Below are 19,493 nucleotides of genomic sequence, written 5' to 3'. Positions count from 1 at the left end.
CCAATAACTATTAGCTTCCTTTACAAACCATAGTTCCCAGTTTCTTTAGGGAGAGCCATGTCTGTTTAATGTGGCATATTACTGTTTAAATATATAGTGCAGATGAGGTCTGACTGTAGGCAATTGGCTGATTTGCACCTAATATTTTTAAAACACAGAGAAACTCAGTGACAAATGCTCTCTTTTGTGAGGAGCTGAGGGATGGGGTGCATTTGTGTGAATTAAACCTGAAAAACAAAGAGATGCAAAATTGAGGAACTGCTGCTTACAGCAGCTAGTTATGTAACATCAACCATGAAGGGCTAAAAAGAATAATGACTGCTACAAAATCAGGCATCATGAAAATAAAGTAGAATTGCTGATATAAAATGTGGTGCATCCTGGGAGGGTGGATGAACTGAAATTGAAACGGTGTACTTTTAGGCTATGGTTTTCTTGATTAATAGAAGAACTGAAACTTGGTCACCAGTTAATGAAAGTCTTGCCCCATTTGCTAGAAGCCCCCACTCTCTTTAAATATCTAATGTTATATGTGAGTAAGGCAGTAATAGGTAAATCTGGCATACTGGTGCTTTTAAACTGTCTTGCTCTTGTGACTTAACACGGCAATTAATGGAACTGTTCTGTGCCCCCCCCCCCTTTAATGTAGTTTTGTTCAAAATATTCATACCTCTTCCTTCTGGTTCTAAATATAGGTGACAATACGAATCCCTATTAACAAAAATCTGAAACTTAAGGTTAAATGAGATCAGAATTGTAGTTACAGATATTTAATGTGATCATGCCTTCCGGCAATGCAACATTCACAAAAGTTAAAGTTTCCGTAAACATTTTTGCACCTGCCCACTAAATACTGCAGACCTCCCCTGCACTCATTCTTTGCGAACATTTTCCAGTATTAACATATCCTGTAAAAATAATCCCTCTAATTTTATTTACTTCCTCCCTTCCTCTTTTCTCTAAGAAAGCCTAACAACGCAATGGGGAACATAACTCCATCTAAGCATACATTTATATGCATGTTAACTCGAACTAAGTTCCGCTGATCTGAACAGCATTTGCCCTTCAATAGTGTGCATGGGATTGCAGCCTAAGCATGTCTACTCAGAAGTAAGCCCTCCAGTCATACCTCTTCTTGCCAATGCTTCATGTTGCGTTTTTTCGGGTTAAGAACACGGCAAACCCAGAAGTGTTTACTTCCAGGTTTCACTGCGTGCACACGCGCAGAAACGTTCTGCACAGTTCATGCATGCGCAGAAGCGCTTTATTACACTTCACACATGCGCAGAAGCACCACTATGGTTACAGACTTTCCGGGGTGCGAATGGCACCCCAGAACGGATCGTGTCCACAACCAGAGGTACCACTGTATTAAGGTCAGTGGGACTTGCTCTGAGGTAACCAGGTATAGGACCACAGCCTTAATAGGGTATTTTCCAGTGTAACCATTCAGACTAAACTATCTGATGTTTTATTGTATTTTTAGTTTGATGTTTTATCGTGATTTTACTACTCTGTTGGGAGCCGTCCAGAGTGGCTAGGGCAACCCAGTCAGATGGGCAGCATACAAATAAGAAAATTATTATTATTTATTATTATTTGGCATAGAGATTGCAGAAAGGAAAGTGGATGTGTATATACCATATGTTTAAAGCATATTTAAAACATGGGATTTCCCCCAAAGAATCCTGGGAACAGTATTTTTTAAGGATGCTGGAATTGTAGCTCTGTGAGGGTAAACTACTGCTCCTAGAATTCTTTGCGGGAAGTCATGTGCTTTAAATTAATGGTGTGTCATAGTTCATCCTCCTGGCCATCAGGGGGCAGTCTACAGCTTCCAGGTGGGAAAGGCAGCGTTCCAATGAATTGCTTTTGAGCTGTAGACTTTGTCCATTCATGGAATACAGATAAATGAGAACCCATTGGGTAATCTTGGTAATGTGGAAAAGTGGACTCCTTGGTCACAAGGCATTTGAATAAAAGCTATTTAGAGGAGAATCATGCCACCTAATGAGGCACTTAGCATTTTCAAGTGACATTTGAAGCAAAATAAGACCGTTCCGTGCTCAAGACGTCTAACACTGGGAATGACTGATGAAGAAGTATTAATGGAAACTGGAGCTTTGTTCCATCTTAATAAACATGACTTACTATCAGTAATACAGCAGCAACCCATTTTAATTCTACTGGAGACCTTTTGGTGACATAGATGGATTAGGTCTGCATATACTTGCTATCTTGGCATAGGGCTTGGGCTTCTGAGCGTAGTTGCATCTAGTCATTCCTACCCACAAATGGCACGGAAGAGTAAGCCTGCTTTTAAGCCGTTTCTTCCCGTGCTTCTGTTACATAGCTTTTCAGGCATTATTTGTTCTTAAGTCGTTCAATGAACCCAGTACATTAGTGCTTGCTTCCAGTGAATTGGAAGACTGCTCTTAAAAGCTTAAAAATGAAAGAAGAGTCTTCTAAAGAGGATGCTGAAATGGACTTTCAGGCTGGGGTCCTAAATGTCTCCGTGCTACATTGGACACTTTACAAGGTCTCCTACCTCATTCAACCATATAGCACAAATTGGCATAGCATGTATGGAGTGAAGGCACATTGTTGTGTTCTGGCCTTAGAGCCTGGCTACACATTACACTCACAACATAAGAGCAACCACACAGTGTGGGAACGTCCTCTGCTGACCATTTTGAAGGCTTCCTGATCAACAGGCAGAGAAAGGTGGGAGGAATAGGAATTGCACGAACACAGAGTTGACACGAGAGCTGCTGGCTTATCCTCTGCTCCAGGGATGGTCAACATGATGCCCTGAGAATGCTGTTGGCCTACAACTCCTATAATCCCTCACCATTGCCCATATTGACTAGGGCTGATGGGAACTGTAGTCCAACAACATCTGGAGAACACCACATTGGCTACCCCTTCTCCACCCCTTGTTTATCTGACTTCCTCTCTTCTTAATGGAAGATTTTCTCCAGGAGTTAAGAAGGAGTAGGAGAACAGGACATTAGCCACTAAAGAGATTGATAATAAGTAAAGAACAACAAGAGACAGGGTAGACAACCAGTGGCTCTTCCTTTACTGTGTTGTGATTTTATTTTTTTTAAAAACTCCTCTAGTTTCCTCTGCCAAATTTTTAGCAGGCAGAGTTCTTACCCTATTCCCGTGTGACTGTGATATGTTTTCACTGTTTTTAATTCTGAATTTTATAATGTAACCTGCTTGGGACCACCTGCTGGCGAAGGATGGAAAATAAATTAAATCATCACCACCACCATCATCATATAATAGTAATAAGCCATCTCCAGGGGTGAGCATATCATTCTGCTAGGTTTTTAACAGAGCTTTCACTGACAATGAAAGGAAATGAGGAAGGCTTGGTTCATATTGATCTCCTTGGGTACATTGGACCTCAAGACATAGAAGATTGTGGCTAATACACACATATTTGGCGAAGTTGCCTGAATCTTGCATCTTCTACCACCCTCTGTACTTATATTTCACTTTTTCTTGGCAGATCTCAAGAAGTGGAAGAATAATATCAGAGAAGGAATATCAGCTAAATGCTATGAGGAGGGATCACCAGAAGTATATACGGGAATGTTTGGCCCAGGCCATATTCCACAAGGTGCTTGACATGGAAGTAGGTTTACATTATGGCTACTTCTCCTAAAGGCTGTTAAAAAGAAATATTCATAGTGTTATTACAGGAGGATTACTGAGAAAACTTCCTGGTGTGGCAATAGCTTGCAAATTTAACCTTTGGTAGCGAACATGGTAGCTTGAGGAGTCTGCAACACTTTAGGACTTAGCGACCAGCAAATTCTGAACACCCATTTCTCATGACAGTAGAGCGATTAAGGAACATTTGAGAGTTATTATGGTTGAGTAATGATGAAATGTATGCAATAACACAAGGTATATCCACCCCTTTACTCATTCTGATTCTGAACAAGCTGTGAAGAGTCTGTGAAATTCTGTTAAGAAGCAATCTGATTTTTTCTGACTCTCTAAACCATTCCTTCAAGATTTGCTATCAGTATATAAAGTCCTTAACTGATTGGGACCAGTTTGATTGAAGGATCATTTCATCCTACATGTGCCTATTTGACTGCCTCAGTTTGTGGAACATACACTGTTGCGCGTGCCACATAACGCTTATACTGCATCTGTTTGGAGTAAACCATTTAGAGTCACAACCTTTGAACTCCCTGCCTACTGACATTAGGCAGGCATCCTTGCTATGTTGTTTTAGATTCCTGCTGAAAACTTGCTTTCAACAAGCTGACCTAGGTACATAATTTACCTTTGTCTTTAAATGTTGCTGATATCATCTAGGTATTATAATTCATATTGTTTTATTTTTATACAAAACACAAGTATAATACCAATGATACCCACATCCCAGTGCAGAGTCAAGCTTTTACTTGGGTATTTACTGGCAAATTGTTTTTATGTGTGCCCCGTAGATTTGCTTGTTTGCTTTTGTTTAATTGGTTTATACATTTTTTTCTGAATTAAATGCACATGCAAGCAAGCTAAGCAGTGTGTTAGCGGCTGTGAGGATAGACTCAGAGGACTAGATCTATGTATCTGGAGTAAATTCCAATAAAATGCCTGCATGAGCAGGTAAATGTTTCCTCCACTAATTTGCAAGTGGCCTGAGAAATATTAAATCATAGCAAAAACATGTTCTCCGATAATTTCATATTGGCAGGGAAGAGGGAGTTAAGGGAGGAAGGAAAGATACACGAATAGGCTGCAATTGGTCAGAACCAATAAAGTGGCTTGAGCATCTCAGAATGCAAGAGTTCCCTACAGCCACTGGGTTCCACGCAGTCATCTCCTGAGAGCAAGGCAGCAGGAGGTCATGTTCCACCTGTGTACTCAAGAACCTATTACAGCCCATCAGATACATGCTCACATCTACCAATACGAACACCCAAGGTCAAGGACAGCCAGCAATAACAAAGAGGGGCATGGATGTAAGGAGCGAGCCAGGGCAGGGAGGAGCAGACGCTATCTCATTCACACAGAAGGTGGAAATGTGGCTGCAGGTAGGCCCCATTCTGCCTTGGTTCCACTCATGGATTGTTCCTGCCTTCTGTTTTCCCTTTGTGATGCTGATGCCCTTCCATGGTTGAGCCTGTGCAATGTTAAGGTGCACGAATCACTATGTATCTATATATCTATGATGCAGGAGCCCAACCCATAATGCAGGTTATTCTACGTGGACTTCAGGTCTTTTGAGTCCTCCTAAGACGCCAGCTTTCATGCTATGCTTCCTTTTGGCACAGCTGCTTTCTCTTGTGTAGAGCGTAAAGCAGCAGTTGAGACCAACTGCCTTGGAATCATGGAATTCTAAGGGAGGCCCCACCATCACATACAAACATGGAGATAATTTAGCAGTCGCCTACCGCCTTCTCTCCCCCACCCCGGCCAGCCAAATAACACCAGCAGAAACACCTTGCTCACCCAAGGACCTTTGAAGGGACCTTATGGATCATCTAACACAATGGTTTTGAACAGTTTGCCGGTGGAATTCACAAAGAGAGTTTTGCTGTGGACTTGCATTACCTTCTCTCCAACTCCCCTGCTTGTCAAGACTGGAATCCCCATCAGTGGAAGCGGGCTAAGAAAGGAATCGTTTTACTTGGTTTGGAGTACATTAGAAATTTCGCTGTTCCCTTATCCCTGTTCCCTTTTCTGTGAGAGGCCAAGTGTAGGAAAAGGCTCTGTGTGGCCAGGGATAGTTATGGGCAATGCCTAGGACTGGAAGGGAAATATCTGTGGTCTCTAAACAAGGGGTGTGAAACGCAAAGGGTGGAACAGAGGTCTGATGAGAAGTTGTAGTTTAACAACACCGGGGGTGGGGACTACATTAGCTGCCCCATTGTGTGTAACAACACCCCAAAGGACGGAAAAGTGCCATGGGCCTTGTCTGGGGAGTGGGAAGTGAAGCTCAGCAAAGAGAGAAGTGACAGTAGCAGAGGCATGATGTGCCTTGATGTTTTTGTAAGATTTACCTAGGTGTAGCCCTGTTGGCCACAATGGGGCTTAACTTCTGAATGGTCATGCTCAATGGTTGTTACTTAAAATCATGTCAAAAATGGCTTCTAAAGAGCACAGGGTCTTTGATTCAGATCAGAACATCTACAGAGTTGTAGGGTGTGTGTGTGTTAATCATTTGATCCCCGTTTGGTTGGTCCTCCTATGCCTGTGTTTAGAATTGGGGGTTGGGAGATTCTATTGGCTCAAATAAGAGTTCTAATTCCAATGCACAGGGCAGGTGCAGAGCCCCTGATCCATGTGAAGACTGAAGTGATGCAGACACTTAAAGTTCCCTACCCCTCCCAACTGGGTCTCGGTGGAAATCAGGGTCTCACACTTGTAATTCCATGCATGGCAGTATGTTTAGGGCAAAATAAAATGGTCACTCCTCTTCTTCTATGCCAACCATTGCCACCTCTGAAAACATTTATATCAAGGTGGCTCCAAGCAGTGCAGCTAATAGGAAAGATGGTAGTTTTAGCCCAGCAACATCTGAAGTGTCACTTGAAATGTGGTTTAAAACTACATTAAAATTGGAAAAGTACTTATTTATTGTAGATGTCAAGCAGAGCGCTGATTATGTCACAGTGAGGCTGAATGCATATGATCAAACCAGAATGCTGAAATGACGTACTGGCTTTGAGTTGCTCTGTGGAGCTTGCAATATGCACCTGGTAATGTGCTTTATGCAAGTCACACACAGGAACCCCATTCCTTCACAAACATACATTCCCCCCATGTTTTGTGAATATGGGTAGAAAATACGTCACACAGCAGTGGTGAAGATTAGCCTCAAGCTTTATTTCTTCCAGTGCATGCGAATAAGATATTTCCCTTTTCTTTTCTTTTTTTAAAAACACCTAACTAGCGTCATCACCAGGGTGAGATAAAAAGAAAATTCGAAACTTCTGCCAGAAAAGACCGTATTCAGAGACTTAAGGTAAATATTTTTCACTTCCATCTTACAGGAAACCTCAAAAACTTGTTTTGTGAATGCTTGTACATCTCTTTGTCTGTGCTAGGAATGGGATCACTGGTGTGAGAGATAAGAATTCTGTGAAGAAACTTTGTCAGAATCTGTAAGCAGTTACTTCTATGTATATAGCCATGGCATCGATATTTATTTCTCTCTCTCTGTTCTTAATGCATAACTGGCTGTGTTCTCTCACAGCTTATTAGACATGATTTGCTTTTGACTAGCAACAATCACATTTGTACGAAAATAAAAACCCATTTACTAATACCTCAAGACTCATTTGCTAGTCTTGGCTCTCTTATGAGGTCTCAAAATACTGGTTTAGTAATTGAGAAACTGCTTTTCACAGATTTCTCCAAACAGCAGGGCAAACAGGGAGCATCTTCCATTTCTTAACTATACCACTTTCTCAGGCATCTAAATTTTCTAGGTGGAACGATCCAGAAGGGCAGCGGAAGATGGACCTCGCCTGCTTTCCCCACACCCACCCACTGGGCCAAGAAATCGCTTGGGGCGCCGCAGATTTGGCAACAGGGGGCAGTTAGGTCAACTGGTGAGTTGAAGAGGGCCCATAGGCCACGTTTTGTTTGTTACAACCCTGTCCTACATTTAACTTTCAGCTATGCCATCACAGGCCACAGCCTTGAACCAACTGGAATCAAAGTATTAAGACTCTTGAATTTGCGACATTGGGATTTATCTATTTTTACCAGTAACATTTTTTTCTTTGCTTTTGTCTAAAAAACAACACTTAACTCTAGGCCTGATGACCTACTTCAACCCCCCAATTCTCTTTATCTGACCGTTGGGACTCTTCCCATACCACATTGCCGCACCATCAACAAACACCCTCTCTTCACAGACCATGCCCCTCACTGGCCCGCTTTGTTGCCTCCCCGAGTATTTTTGGCTGGTTCAAATGTGTCCTTAAATACTGTTACAGTGGTACCTCAGTTTAAGAACAGCCCTGTTTAAGAACGACTCAGTTTACGAACTCCGCACTACTCCCCGTTTGTGAACCTACATCCACACCTTCATTTTATTTGTTTAAAATGCAAGATTTACACAAAGCAACAGTTTTAAAAAGTGTGTCCCTCAGAGACCAGCAAGAATACGGAGTCAATTGCAAGAAAGGTTTCCACTGCCTTTCTTCCCTTTTTCCTTTCTTGCCTCCTATGTCTGCAAGGGCAAATGTTCTTTTTCATATCAAATAGAGTTGTTTTGTTCAAGAGCGGTTCTGCACAAAATAGCTACTTTAAAAATACTGCACACCTGCCTTGAGCAAGAACCACTGGAAAAGGGCAGGCTGCATCCTTTCCTTTGGGCTCATGGAAACCGCATGGAAGTAGGGGGTGGGGTGTATAAACTGCACCCAGAAAATGTCACCACACATGGAAAAAAAAAGAAGAAGAAGCCCACCCACACAACACACTTCATTGTCTCCACAGTCTGTTAACATGCATTTTTATTTTGGATTTTCTTTCCTTGCTGGATTATCTGTGGATTGGGGAAATCAAAATTTAACACACGGAAAGTGCAGCCAACCAACTTGGATGAGGAGGATGTTGTGCGGATGCTGCAAATATAAAACAATAGGGAGTCAAGCATCTTCAGATACTCATTAAACGCCAGAGTGGATTACTCTTCAATCTCTTATAAAAACATCGTTCTTTATTTTGTCTACATGACTTCCCAATAGAATATATGTCTGAATACCATAATTATTACTGACAGAACAGTGAGCAAAGCATCTGGTCTGATCCTATGACCATTTATGCAGTATGGGATATGATAGTAGTACAGTGGTGCCCCGCAAGACGAATGCCTCGCAAGACGGAAAACCCGCAAGACGAAAGGGTTTTCCGTCTGCAGAGGCGCTTCGCAAGACGAAAAATTTTGAGGTTTTTTTTTGCTCCAAAACCCCTTATTCTGAATCGCTAAGCTGCTAAAAGCATTTTAGCAGCAAAACCGCTAATCCCCCAAGCCTTAAAAAGCCGTTTTTAGCCCTTAAAGTGCTGTAGCGCTAATAGCGCTAATCCATCAATAGGCTTGCTTCGCAAGACGAAAAAACCGCAAGACGAAAAAACTCCCGGAATGGATTCTTTTCGTCTTGCGAGGCACCACTGTAGCTGTGTTGGACCTCAGCCTATGTACTTTGAAACAAAAGCACCAGGTCACATAGAGTGAGCTGCTCCTAAGCGTCTCCTACTTTCCCATTTATTTAATTTGCCCAGGCTACCTATCCTCGACCAAGCACCGCGCCAGGGAGCATACAGCAACCAGTCCGACTGCAGCCACTTCTCAGCTGTGCCACAGATGAATCTGCACCAAAGGCTGCTTCTAGACCAAAGCACCTCGTCTATGAGAAAGAACATCAATATGCCAGCGGGGTTAGACTTTGCTCTTTTATACAAGTGCTGTTGTAGAAAGCATGATTATAAGCTCACTCATTGTATTCATACTTAACTGATGGCCCAGCACAAGGTTAGCTAACACAGTGCCCTCCAGAGATTATTGGATTCCAGCTCCCACCTGCCCCAGATATCATAGCTAAGGATGATGGGAGCTGTAGTCCAACAGCAAGTTCTTTGAGGGTTAAGATGTTAACTCTTATGTTGGCTAGTGTTCTAGGAGAAATTTATGTTTCTTTTACTCTTTGGAAATCGAAATGAAATTATTAGACTGTGCTCCCTTTCTCTCCTTTTCAATTGGGCTGATAGAGGCGAATAATTAGGGATGTGGTGTGAGAATTTGAAGCACAAGTTGCAAGCAGAATCAAGGCTGAGCAGGTGTGCTGCTTTGATTCTACTCGTACCCCAAACTCTCTCTAGCTGCTACCCTGTTCTTCTCTTCCCTAACACAAAAAAACCTCATCTGCTAGGACAGGCTTCCTCAAACTCGGCCCTCCAGATGTTTTGAGACTACAATTCCCACCATCCCTGACCACTGGTCCTGCTAGCTAGGGATCATGGGAGTTGTAGGCCAAAAATATCTGAAGGGACAAGTTTGAGGAAGCCCGTGCTAGGATTTCAGTTATCCAGTTCCATGTGCCAGGAAGTGGGTAACTCAAATTCTGCCCCCCCCCCAAAAAAACCAGTTGGTTTTGTAACTTCTCTTAGTACCAACTTAAGCAAAATTATATTGTTCTTTTCTGATATCTATCATTCCATTTTTTGTGTTATTTTGCATCATTCATTCTGCATTTGCTGTTCATTGGGAGGGGCTTGGACCTTTGAGATAGTTGGGTCTGCAGCTGTTTTTGCACCAAAATCCCTGACCACTGGTTCCCTGCTAGCTAGGGATGATGGGAGTTGTAGTCCAAAAACAGCTGGAGACCAAAGTTTAGGAAACCCTGGGTTAGACCAAAGGTCCATATAGGTCAGCATCATTCTATCACCAACAGTGAACAGCCAGATTCTTCCTGGAAACACAGCCGTTGGTACTGTCACTACCTCTGAACATGGAGGTTTAATGTAGCTGTCATGGCTAACAGCTATTGATCCACAAGTGTGTCTGATCCTCTTTTTTAAAAACATCTAAGCCAGTAGCCCTCGCCACATCTTTTGGCAGTGAACTCTATTCATCACTTACACGTTGTGCGGAGAAGTACTTTCTGAATCTACTGCCAATCACTTTCATTGATTGTGTACTTTCTTTGTAATTGCCTCAGTTAGTAAGCTGCCATGATCTGGCATGTGATTATTCAGATTCATGACTGGAATGCAGATACATAGTCAACGGGATGCTCTCCAGCACACCCACAGTCACTGGGGATGTTCTGGCAAGTGCAAACCTCACACACGAGGCAGCCAATCTTCTTGGTGCGTGTGCCCCATGTTCCCTGGAGGAAACCCTACCAACTGTGAATGGGAGAGATGTGGTGTACCTTGGCATGTGCCCACTCCATGTTTACAAGCACAGGTTTGCCCTTCTCACAGTTCTTTCCTTTCACACAGAGTTCACTGTGGCAAACCCTGAGGTACAGTACGTGCACATGAAAACCTCCCATAAATATTATCTCATAAAAGCAGAGGACAAAGGGAAATCCAAACCCTAGGGGAGCAGTAAAAGGGGTGGGATGTATTGAGAATTTGTATCGCAGACCAGAAATGAACAAGTGGGTCTGTATTCCCCCCCTTAAAAAAATAAATTTATTCTTGATTTTTAAAATCCATTGAACCTAAAGTACTGAGAAATTCTAAGCAAAAAAGTTTATCAAATACTTAATGCATAATTTTAAGTTAGGCATGGGTGGGTGCTAACTGCTGTTAAATATTTCAGGGAGAGAAAGGGGTGCTAAAATCTCTGGATTATTCAGCTGGAATATCCCCATACCGACTTCCTATCGTTAACAATTTTATGGTACCTATTCCACCACCTCCCAGAAGTGAGAAGAAAAGTGGGGCACCGAGGGGCCGCCGTTTTCGCCCAACAACCGCACCCAATGGCTTGGAGCAAATGATGAAGGTAATATGATTTTGCCATAATTTTTGGCTTTCATGTTTCCTCGATATCACATTTCCTCCTAAAACCTTTGAGGATGTAGACTGATACGCCTGCAATTTGAAACTCTATCTGTTTGCAGAATGTAACCGATCTGTTTTCTGTAGTGGCTCTTCACCTTTGGATTGCACTAAGATAAAAATGGATCTCTGTTTGTGAATGGAAGATTAAGATAGAAGGTTGATAGAATATATATATATATATATAAATTGTTTATGTTTGTTTTTCCTCTGTTTTCTTTCCCTTTTTATTATTTTGCACTTTTTAGGTATTATCTTTGTCTGGTTTTTATAGTATTATATGTTGAAAACCTTCAATAAAATTGATTGTTTTTTAAAGTGACCTCTTAGATCAGGCCAAAGTCCCATCTGGTTCAGGGTTCTCTTTCCTGTCCAATACCTATGGGATGCCCACAAGGAGGGCATGAAGGCAATAGCACTCTCCTGTAGTTCTGCAAACATGCTGCCTCTGATCCTAGAAGTCCTATATGGCCTTTGTGACTAGTAGCCCCTGATAGACTTATCCTCTATGAATTTGTCTAATGAAGCCATCTAAAGTGTTGGCCACCACCACATTATGTGGTAGTGAATTCCATTGGTCACATCATTTACCTTCCGTGGATTATTATGAAAGAGGAAGGAACACTTCTCTGTATCCACTTTTTGCATACGTCTATCATATTACGGGGACACGGGTGGTGCTGTGGGTAAAACCTCAGCGCCTAGGATTGCCGATCGCATGGTCGGCGGTTCGAATCCCCGCGGCGGGGTGCGCTCCCGTCATTCGGTCCCAGCGCCTGCCAACCTAGCAGTTCGAAAGCACCCCCGGGTGCAAGTAGATAAATAGGGACCGCTTACCAGTGGGAAGGTAAACGGCGTTCCGTGTGCTGCGCTGGCTCGCCAGATGCAGCTTGTCACGCTGGCCACGTGACCCGGAAGTGTCTGCAGACAGCGCTGGCTCCCGGCCTATAGAGTGAGATGAGCGCACAACCCTAGAGTCTGGGAAGACTGGCCCGTACGGGCAGGGGTACCTTTACCTATTACCCCTTGCCTGCGTTTCCCCTAAAGTAAAAAGCCTCACACACTAATCTTTTTTGTAGGTGGGTTGCTTCAGGCTCCTCAGAATTCCAGTTGTTCTTTACTGCACTTCTGCTGCAGTTTCTTTCCAGTGCTTCAGTATTCTTCTTGCTGTGTGGTGACCAGAGCAGTACACTGTATTCCAAGTGGGGTTTCACCATAGATTTCTCCAATGCCATTGTGATATTGCCAGTTTTATTTCTGAGCTCTTTCATAATGATCCTATTATTTTATGCTGGAAGTGGGATATTATTATTATTATTACCCCACCCAGCTGGCCAGGTTGCCCTAGCCACACTGGGTGGCTTCCAACATCAAACATTAAAAGCTTCCCGATACAGGCTTCCTTCAGATGTCTTTTAAAAGTTGCATAGTTCTTTATCTCCTTGACATCTGATGGGAGGGCACTGGGAGGGCACCACTGCTGACAAAAAGCCCTCTGCCTGGTTCCCTGTAGCTTCACTTTTTGCAGCAAGGGAACCGCCAGAAGGCCTTGGAGCTGGACTTCAGTGTCCAGGCTGAACGATGGGGGTGGAGACGCTCCTTCAGGTATACGGGGCTGAGGCTGTTTTAGAGCTTTAAAGGTCAACACCAACACTCGGAAACGTACTGGGAGCCAGTGCAGATCCTTTAGGACCAGTGTTGTATGGTCCTTGGCAGCCGCTCCTGGTAACCAATCTAGCTGCTGCATTCTGGATTAGTTGTAGTTTCCATGTCACCTTCAAAGGTAGCCCCACACAGAGTGCATTGCAGTAGTCCAGACAGGAGATAACCAGAGCATGTACCACTCTGGCAAGACAGTGCACGGGCAGGTAGGGTCTCAGCCAGCGTACCAGATGGAGCTGATAGACAGCTGTCCTGGACACAGAATTCCAGCATAGAATTCACCTTTTCTATTACTGCCGTATAAGATGTTTCTACCTTTGAAGTACCACATCTCTCCATCATGTGATGCTCTGTGCAGCCCCAAACAGCTTAAAGCTAAAGGTACCCCTGACCGTTAGGTCCAGTCGCAGACAACTCTGGGGTTGCATGTGCATCTCGTTCTGTAGGCCGAGGGAGCCAGCGTTTGTCTGCAGACAGCTTCCGGGTTATGTGGCCAGCATGACTAAGCCGCTTCTGGTGAACCAGAGCAGCACACGGAAACACCGTTTACCCTACTGCCGGAGCGGTACCTATTTAGCAGCTTACACTTGATGTGCTTTCGAACTGTTAGGTGGGCAGGAGCTGGGACCGAACAACGGGAGCTCACCCTGTCGTGGGGATTAGAACTGCTGACCTTCTGATCGGCAAGCCCTAGGCTCTGTGGTTTAGACCACAGCGCCACCCACATCAGCTTAGGTTAGTCCATTAGACTCTTTCCATGTGGTGCATATGGAATATGTGTCAAGGTAGTGGGAAGGCCGTAAGTGATTGCTTTGGATTCTAGCAGAGGGATTGTGCATGCCAAGTTGCCAGTTGCTCATCGCCTTGCCACATGCTCCGAGTGCGATTGCTGAACACTGACAGCAGAAAATGGATCTTGGCAGGGCAAATATCAGCCATGGAAAACTGCAGGTATCTCAGTGGACTTTTGTGCTCTTTGATGTAGGAGACAGTGAAGTTCTACAGGCCTCAAATACAGAGCAATGCGTATGTCACCATGATCTATTTGGGGAAAACAGTGCACCTGTCCTATGACCTTTTAGACAACCGAGAGGAAATCAAAATATATCAACAGCACTGTGGAGGTGAAAACCTGTGTGTGTTCAGAGCCAAAGTACTGGAGGGAGGTAAGCATGAGAAAGCCCAAGAGTTCATTTCAGTTCTGGAAAACTCTTTATTTTATGTGGATAAACTGTGGAAGTGGAAGCGAAATTATTTCCACGAAGCCGTGTGTCGTTATGCGTGTCCAGGGACGTATATACCAGCTGCCTCAAACTAAGTCTAGATTTACTGTTTCATGATTGAAAACGAGGCTGCAATTACTTTTGCAAATTATGGAAGAAGGGGATGTACAGCGGTGATTTAGCAAAATACAGCGGGTTAGATTAATTTTTGGATGGAGATGTATGGTTAATAAAATGCTTGCAGGGGTAAAATGAATACCAAATTATCTGCTTACAAGAAGCTATAATATATCAGGGTGAGCTGTTTATGACTCCGGGAGGGAAATGAATACATGCTTGAGCTTTGATTCTGAACGTGAATCAATGGTGACGATGTTGATCTGAGGGAAGGCTTGCACGCTGGGTAGAATTAATCTCATGGCACGATAGAGGGCGATTGCTGTGGAAGGATGTAGTCTCTATTTTACTTACTTATTTGAATTAAATAATAAATTAAGTAAATATAATTTACATCATTTAATTTGCAGTAGTGCTAAGCAATGAATAGAATGTAGAAGTAAATATAGCCCATTCCCAGAGGTCTTGGACGGGACACACCACGGATGGGGAACCCTTTTCGGCATGCGAGCCAGCGTGGTGTAGTGGTTAGAGTGTCAGACTAGGACCTGGGAGACCAAGGTTCGAATCCCCACTCGGTCATGAAGCTTGCTGGGTGACCTTGGGTCACTCACTGCCTCTCTCGCCTCTCTCTTACCTTGCAGGGTTGTTGTGAAGATGAAATAGGGAAGAGGAGAACTACATAGGCCACCTTGAGCTCTGAGGGTGGGCGAGATACAAATAAAAGGAATGAATGAATGAATTCCCTTCTGGGCAACCTTTGGAAGGTCAAATATAAGTGGTGGGTGGGGCCAGAGATAAAGTCACGTGGGGCAATGAGTGTGAATGCTACCTTTGTACATAGAACCATAGAATTGTAGAGTTGGAAGGGTCCCGGGGGTCATCCCTTGCAAAGCAGGGATCTCAGCTAAAGCATCAATGGCAAATGGCCATTCCACCTCTGCTTAAATACTAGTACAGTAGGCTAGTATCTGCACACATTCTGTATCTTCCATCAAGACAAAAAAGAGCCAGGGGGGGCAAAACCACAGGTGTGAAGCAGGACCAGTGAGGCCTGTGACCTAAGGAGAGCACGCATGACCAAAGGCATTTTTTTTAAAGGAAAACAAAAAACCCTAAAGGGTAAGGGGGAATCCCTCAAAAACAGTTTCTTTTTTTTTTTTATAATATTTTTTATTGCGTTTCTTTCCGAATTTTGTACATTGCAAACAACATACCTACAAATTTACAAGAAACCATTTTTTTTTTTTTTTTAATATAACAAAACAATATAAATCAAAACAAAAAAGAGTCCTAACTTGGACTTCCCCACCCCTTCCGATTCTGCATTCTTTGTATTAACAATGTCAGCAATTTGTTACCTTATGTCATACCTTATTGTAACTTTCACATGTTATGTATCCAAATTCAATATATTATGTCACCATTTTTATACCTTTGAAAATAAACGTAACATGTTCAATTCATATTGTCTCCTTTTCTCTTTGCTCACTTAATTTACTGTTTACTTAATCATAGTTGCTAAAGCATATCCTTTCCAAATCATGCACAATCTTAAGATTCATACAGCTTATAATACTTTTGCAAATAATCTTTAAATTTTTTCCAGTCCACCTCAATTGTTTCTACATCCACATCTCGGATTCTGCCGGTCAATTCAGCTATCTCCATGTAATCCATCAACTGCGTCTGCCATTCCTCCAGCGTGGGTAGATCTTGTGTCTTCCAGTTCTTAGCGATGAGTATTCTTGCTGCTGTACTAGCATACATAAACAAAATTCTGTCCTTCTTTAACACTCTCTGGTCCACCATGCCCAACAGGAAGGCCTCTGGTTTCTTGGGAAAGGTATACCTAAATACCTTTTTCAACTCATTATAAATCATTTCCCAAAAGGCCTTAACCCTTGGGCAAGTCCACCAGAGGTGAAAGAAAGTCCCCTCTGCTTCTTTACACTTCCAACATTTATTGTCCGACAGGTGATGTATCTTAGCTAACTTGACTGGGGTCATGTACCACCGGTATATCATTTTCATAATGTTTTCCTTCAAGGCAGTACTTGCCGTGAATTTCATTCCGGTGTTCCATAACCTTTCCCAGTCTTCAAACATAATGTTGTGTCCAACATCCTGTGCCCATTTAATCATAGCAGATTTAACTATCTCATCCTGTGTATTCCACATAAGCAGCAAGTTATACATTCTAGATAACAGCTTTGTCTTTGGTTCTAACAATTCTGTCTCTAGTTTCGACTTTTCCACCTGGAATCCAACTTTTTTATCCATTTTGAAAACCTCTTGAATTTGAGCATAATGTAACCAATCTCGCACCTTGTTTTTTAATTTCTCCTGGCTCTGCAGCTTCCAATTGTCTCCAATTTTTTCAATTAGTTCCCAATATTTCGGCCAGTAGGCCTCCATATTGGGTCTTTTTCGGGCCTTGGCCTCCATTGGTGATAACCACCTCGGAGTTTTACTCTCTAGTAGGTCTTTATATTTCATCCAGACTGCAAAAATTGCTTTTCTGACAATGTGGCTTTTAAACAATTTATGTACTTTAACCTTGTCGTACCATAGGTATGCGTGCCAACCAAAAGCATTATCAAATCCTTCCAGATCTAGGACATCGGTGTTTTCCAACAAAAACCAATCTTTCAGCCAGCAGAAGGCTGCAGCCTCATAATACAACCTCAAGTCCGGCAGGGCAAACCCCCCTCTTTCTTTTGAATCTGTTAGTATTTTAAACTTTATTCGGGGCTTTTTGCCCTGCCAGATAAATCTAGATATGTCCTTCTGCCATTTTCCAAAACAGTCCACTCTGTCCACGATCTGCAAGGTTTGAAACAAAAATAACATTTTCGGCAACACATTCATTTTTATAGCTGCGATTCTTCCCAACAAGGAAAGTTTCAATCTTGACCAAATTTCTAAATCCCTTTTAACTTCCAACCAACATTTCTCATAATTGTCCTTAAATAAATTCAAATTTTTGGAGGACAAATAGATCCCTAGGTATTTCACTTTTTTTACCACATTCAATTCTGTTTCTCTCTGAAACCCCTCTGTTTCTGTAATTGTCAAATTCTTGGTCAACACCTTAGTTTTTTGTTTATTTAACTTAAATCCCGCCACCCGACCAAATTCAGATATAAGTTCAAGAACTCTTTTTGTACTGGGTTCTGGCTCCTGCAATGTCAAAACTAGGTCATCTGCAAATGCTTTCAGTTTATATTGTTTCACTCCGACCTCTATCCCTTGTACCAACCGGTCCTCTCTGATCATGTTCAATAGCACCTCCAGGACTGAAATAAATAACAGAGGGGATAGGGGGCACCCTTGTCGTGTCCCTTTCTCGATTCTAAATTCCTCCGTCACCACATTGTTCACTATTAATTTAGCCTTTTGTTCTGAATAGATTGCTTGTAATCCATTCTCAATCCCCCGTCCCACTCCCATCCCTTCCAAGTTCTTCTTCATAAACATCCAAGATATGTTGTCAAATGCTTTCTCCGCATCAATAAAGATTAACACCGCCCTTGTGTTCCTATTAGTCTGCAAAAGTTCCAAAATGTCAATGATGTTTCTGGTATTTTCATATAAGTGTCTACCAGGGAGAAAGCCTGCTTGGTCCTTATGAATTACTTCATTTAATACTTTTTTAAGTCTACTTGCCAAAATGTCTGCAAATATTTTGTAATCCACATTTAGGAGTGAGATGGGACGGTAGTTCTTGAGCTGAGTCTTTTCAGATTCTGACTTGGGTATCAATGTGATGAAGGCTTCTTTCCACGTTTCTGGTGCCCTCTTCCCCTCCATGATCTGATTGCATACCTCCAACAAGGGTTGTATCAAATAGTCCTTCAAAGTCTTGTAATATTTGGAGGTAAGCCCATCCGGGCCTGGAGATTTGCCTAGTTGCATATTCTGGATGGCACCTTCAATTTCCTGTGGAGTTATTGTAGAGTTCAAGATTAATTTTTTATCTTGAGTTATCTTTGATAATCCATTTGTCTTTAAAAATTGATCTATCTCTGATTCTTTCTGAGGCCCCTGTGCATACAGTTCTTTAAAATATCTGTGGAAGCACTTCCTGATTTCTTCTGGTTTCTGAATCATCCTTCCTTCAATCTCTAGATTTGTAACCGTGTTTAACTTTTGTCTTTTTTTCAGCTGCCATGCTAGCAGCTTTCCACATTTATTCGCTGATTCAAAGGATCTTTGCTTCATCTGTTTTATTTTCCATTCAATCTCCTGATTAATCAATTTTGAATATTCTGCTTGATGGAATTTAATTTCTCTCAGCACCTCCTTTGACTTTGGTTTAGTTCTCAATTTTTTCTCTCCTTGGTGTATTTTCTCCAATATTTTATCTTTCTTTCCATTCCAGAATTTTTTCTTGATTGTATTCTGCTGTATCAGAAACCCTCTCATAACGGCTTTGCTTGCATCCCAGATCGTTCTTTTTTCTACTGTAGTATTCAAATTTATCTCAAAGTAGTCCTTTAGTGTTTTTTGGGCCTTTTTCACAATCTCTTGATCTCTTAATAATGTGTCATTCATTCTCCATCTGAAGGAACCGGATTGAGTTAGTCTAAATTCTATTTTCAAGGCGTTGTGGTCGGAGCATGTTTTTGGGCAGATTTCCACCTTTTTAGTCTTTGGTGCCAGCCCCCTGGAGGTCCAAATTTGGTCGATCCTTGACCAGGACAGATGGGCCTCAGAGAAGAAAGTTCCTTCTTTACCTAGGGGGTTCTTTGTCCTCCATATGTCAATCAAATCCAGATTGTCAGTCAGTTCAAAAAAAGTTTTAGGCAGTCTGCCATCTGATGTTAAATTCTGATTATAAGACTTATCCATGTGTGTAGACACCACTCCATTCATGTCTCCCATCAATATGATGTTAGCATAATCCAGATAGTCCAGCAGCGTCTCATGCAGCTT

General features: G+C 42.4%; 1 protein-coding gene and 1 long non-coding RNA gene across 11 annotated transcripts in view; one reads left to right on the top strand and one right to left on the bottom strand.

Annotated features, from left to right (window-relative positions):
* The window catches only part of ERICH3 (glutamate rich 3), a gene marked incomplete at its 5' end in the record, with an annotated part of 66,476 nt that overhangs the window by 9,213 nt on the left and 37,770 nt on the right, over positions 1-19,493 (top strand). For 5 of the 10 annotated variants that reach the window (XM_083448365.1, XM_083448361.1, XM_083448359.1 and 2 more), the window contains 6 exons: positions 3,521-3,646; positions 6,923-6,994; positions 7,461-7,583; positions 9,265-9,420; positions 11,312-11,497; positions 14,201-14,381. In XM_083448365.1, the coding sequence (XP_083304491.1) occupies positions 3,521-3,646; positions 6,923-6,994; positions 7,461-7,583; positions 9,265-9,420; positions 11,312-11,497; positions 14,201-14,381 (844 nt within the window). Of the gene's footprint in view, positions 1-3,520; positions 3,647-4,825; positions 5,061-5,488; positions 5,712-6,922; positions 6,995-7,460; positions 7,584-9,264; positions 9,421-11,311; positions 11,498-14,200; positions 14,382-19,493 lie in introns of those variants that run through there. The other 5 variants (XM_083448363.1, XM_083448360.1, XM_083448362.1 and 2 more) reach the window with 5 other exon arrangements.
* Positions 3,918-5,321, bottom strand: LOC310681066. The gene is made up of 2 exons (XR_014513094.1): positions 5,234-5,321; positions 3,918-4,172 (listed from the first exon to the last, which is right to left on the bottom strand). It is a non-coding gene; the product is annotated as an uncharacterized lncRNA (long non-coding RNA).

This window comes from Podarcis tiliguerta (genome assembly GCF_965153285.1).
Source record: "Podarcis tiliguerta genome assembly, chromosome: 6".
NCBI lineage: Eukaryota > Metazoa > Chordata > Lepidosauria > Squamata > Lacertidae > Podarcis > Podarcis tiliguerta.
The sequence above is the reverse complement of the archived record's forward strand: the minus strand, read 5'-3'. Positions and strand labels throughout refer to the sequence as shown.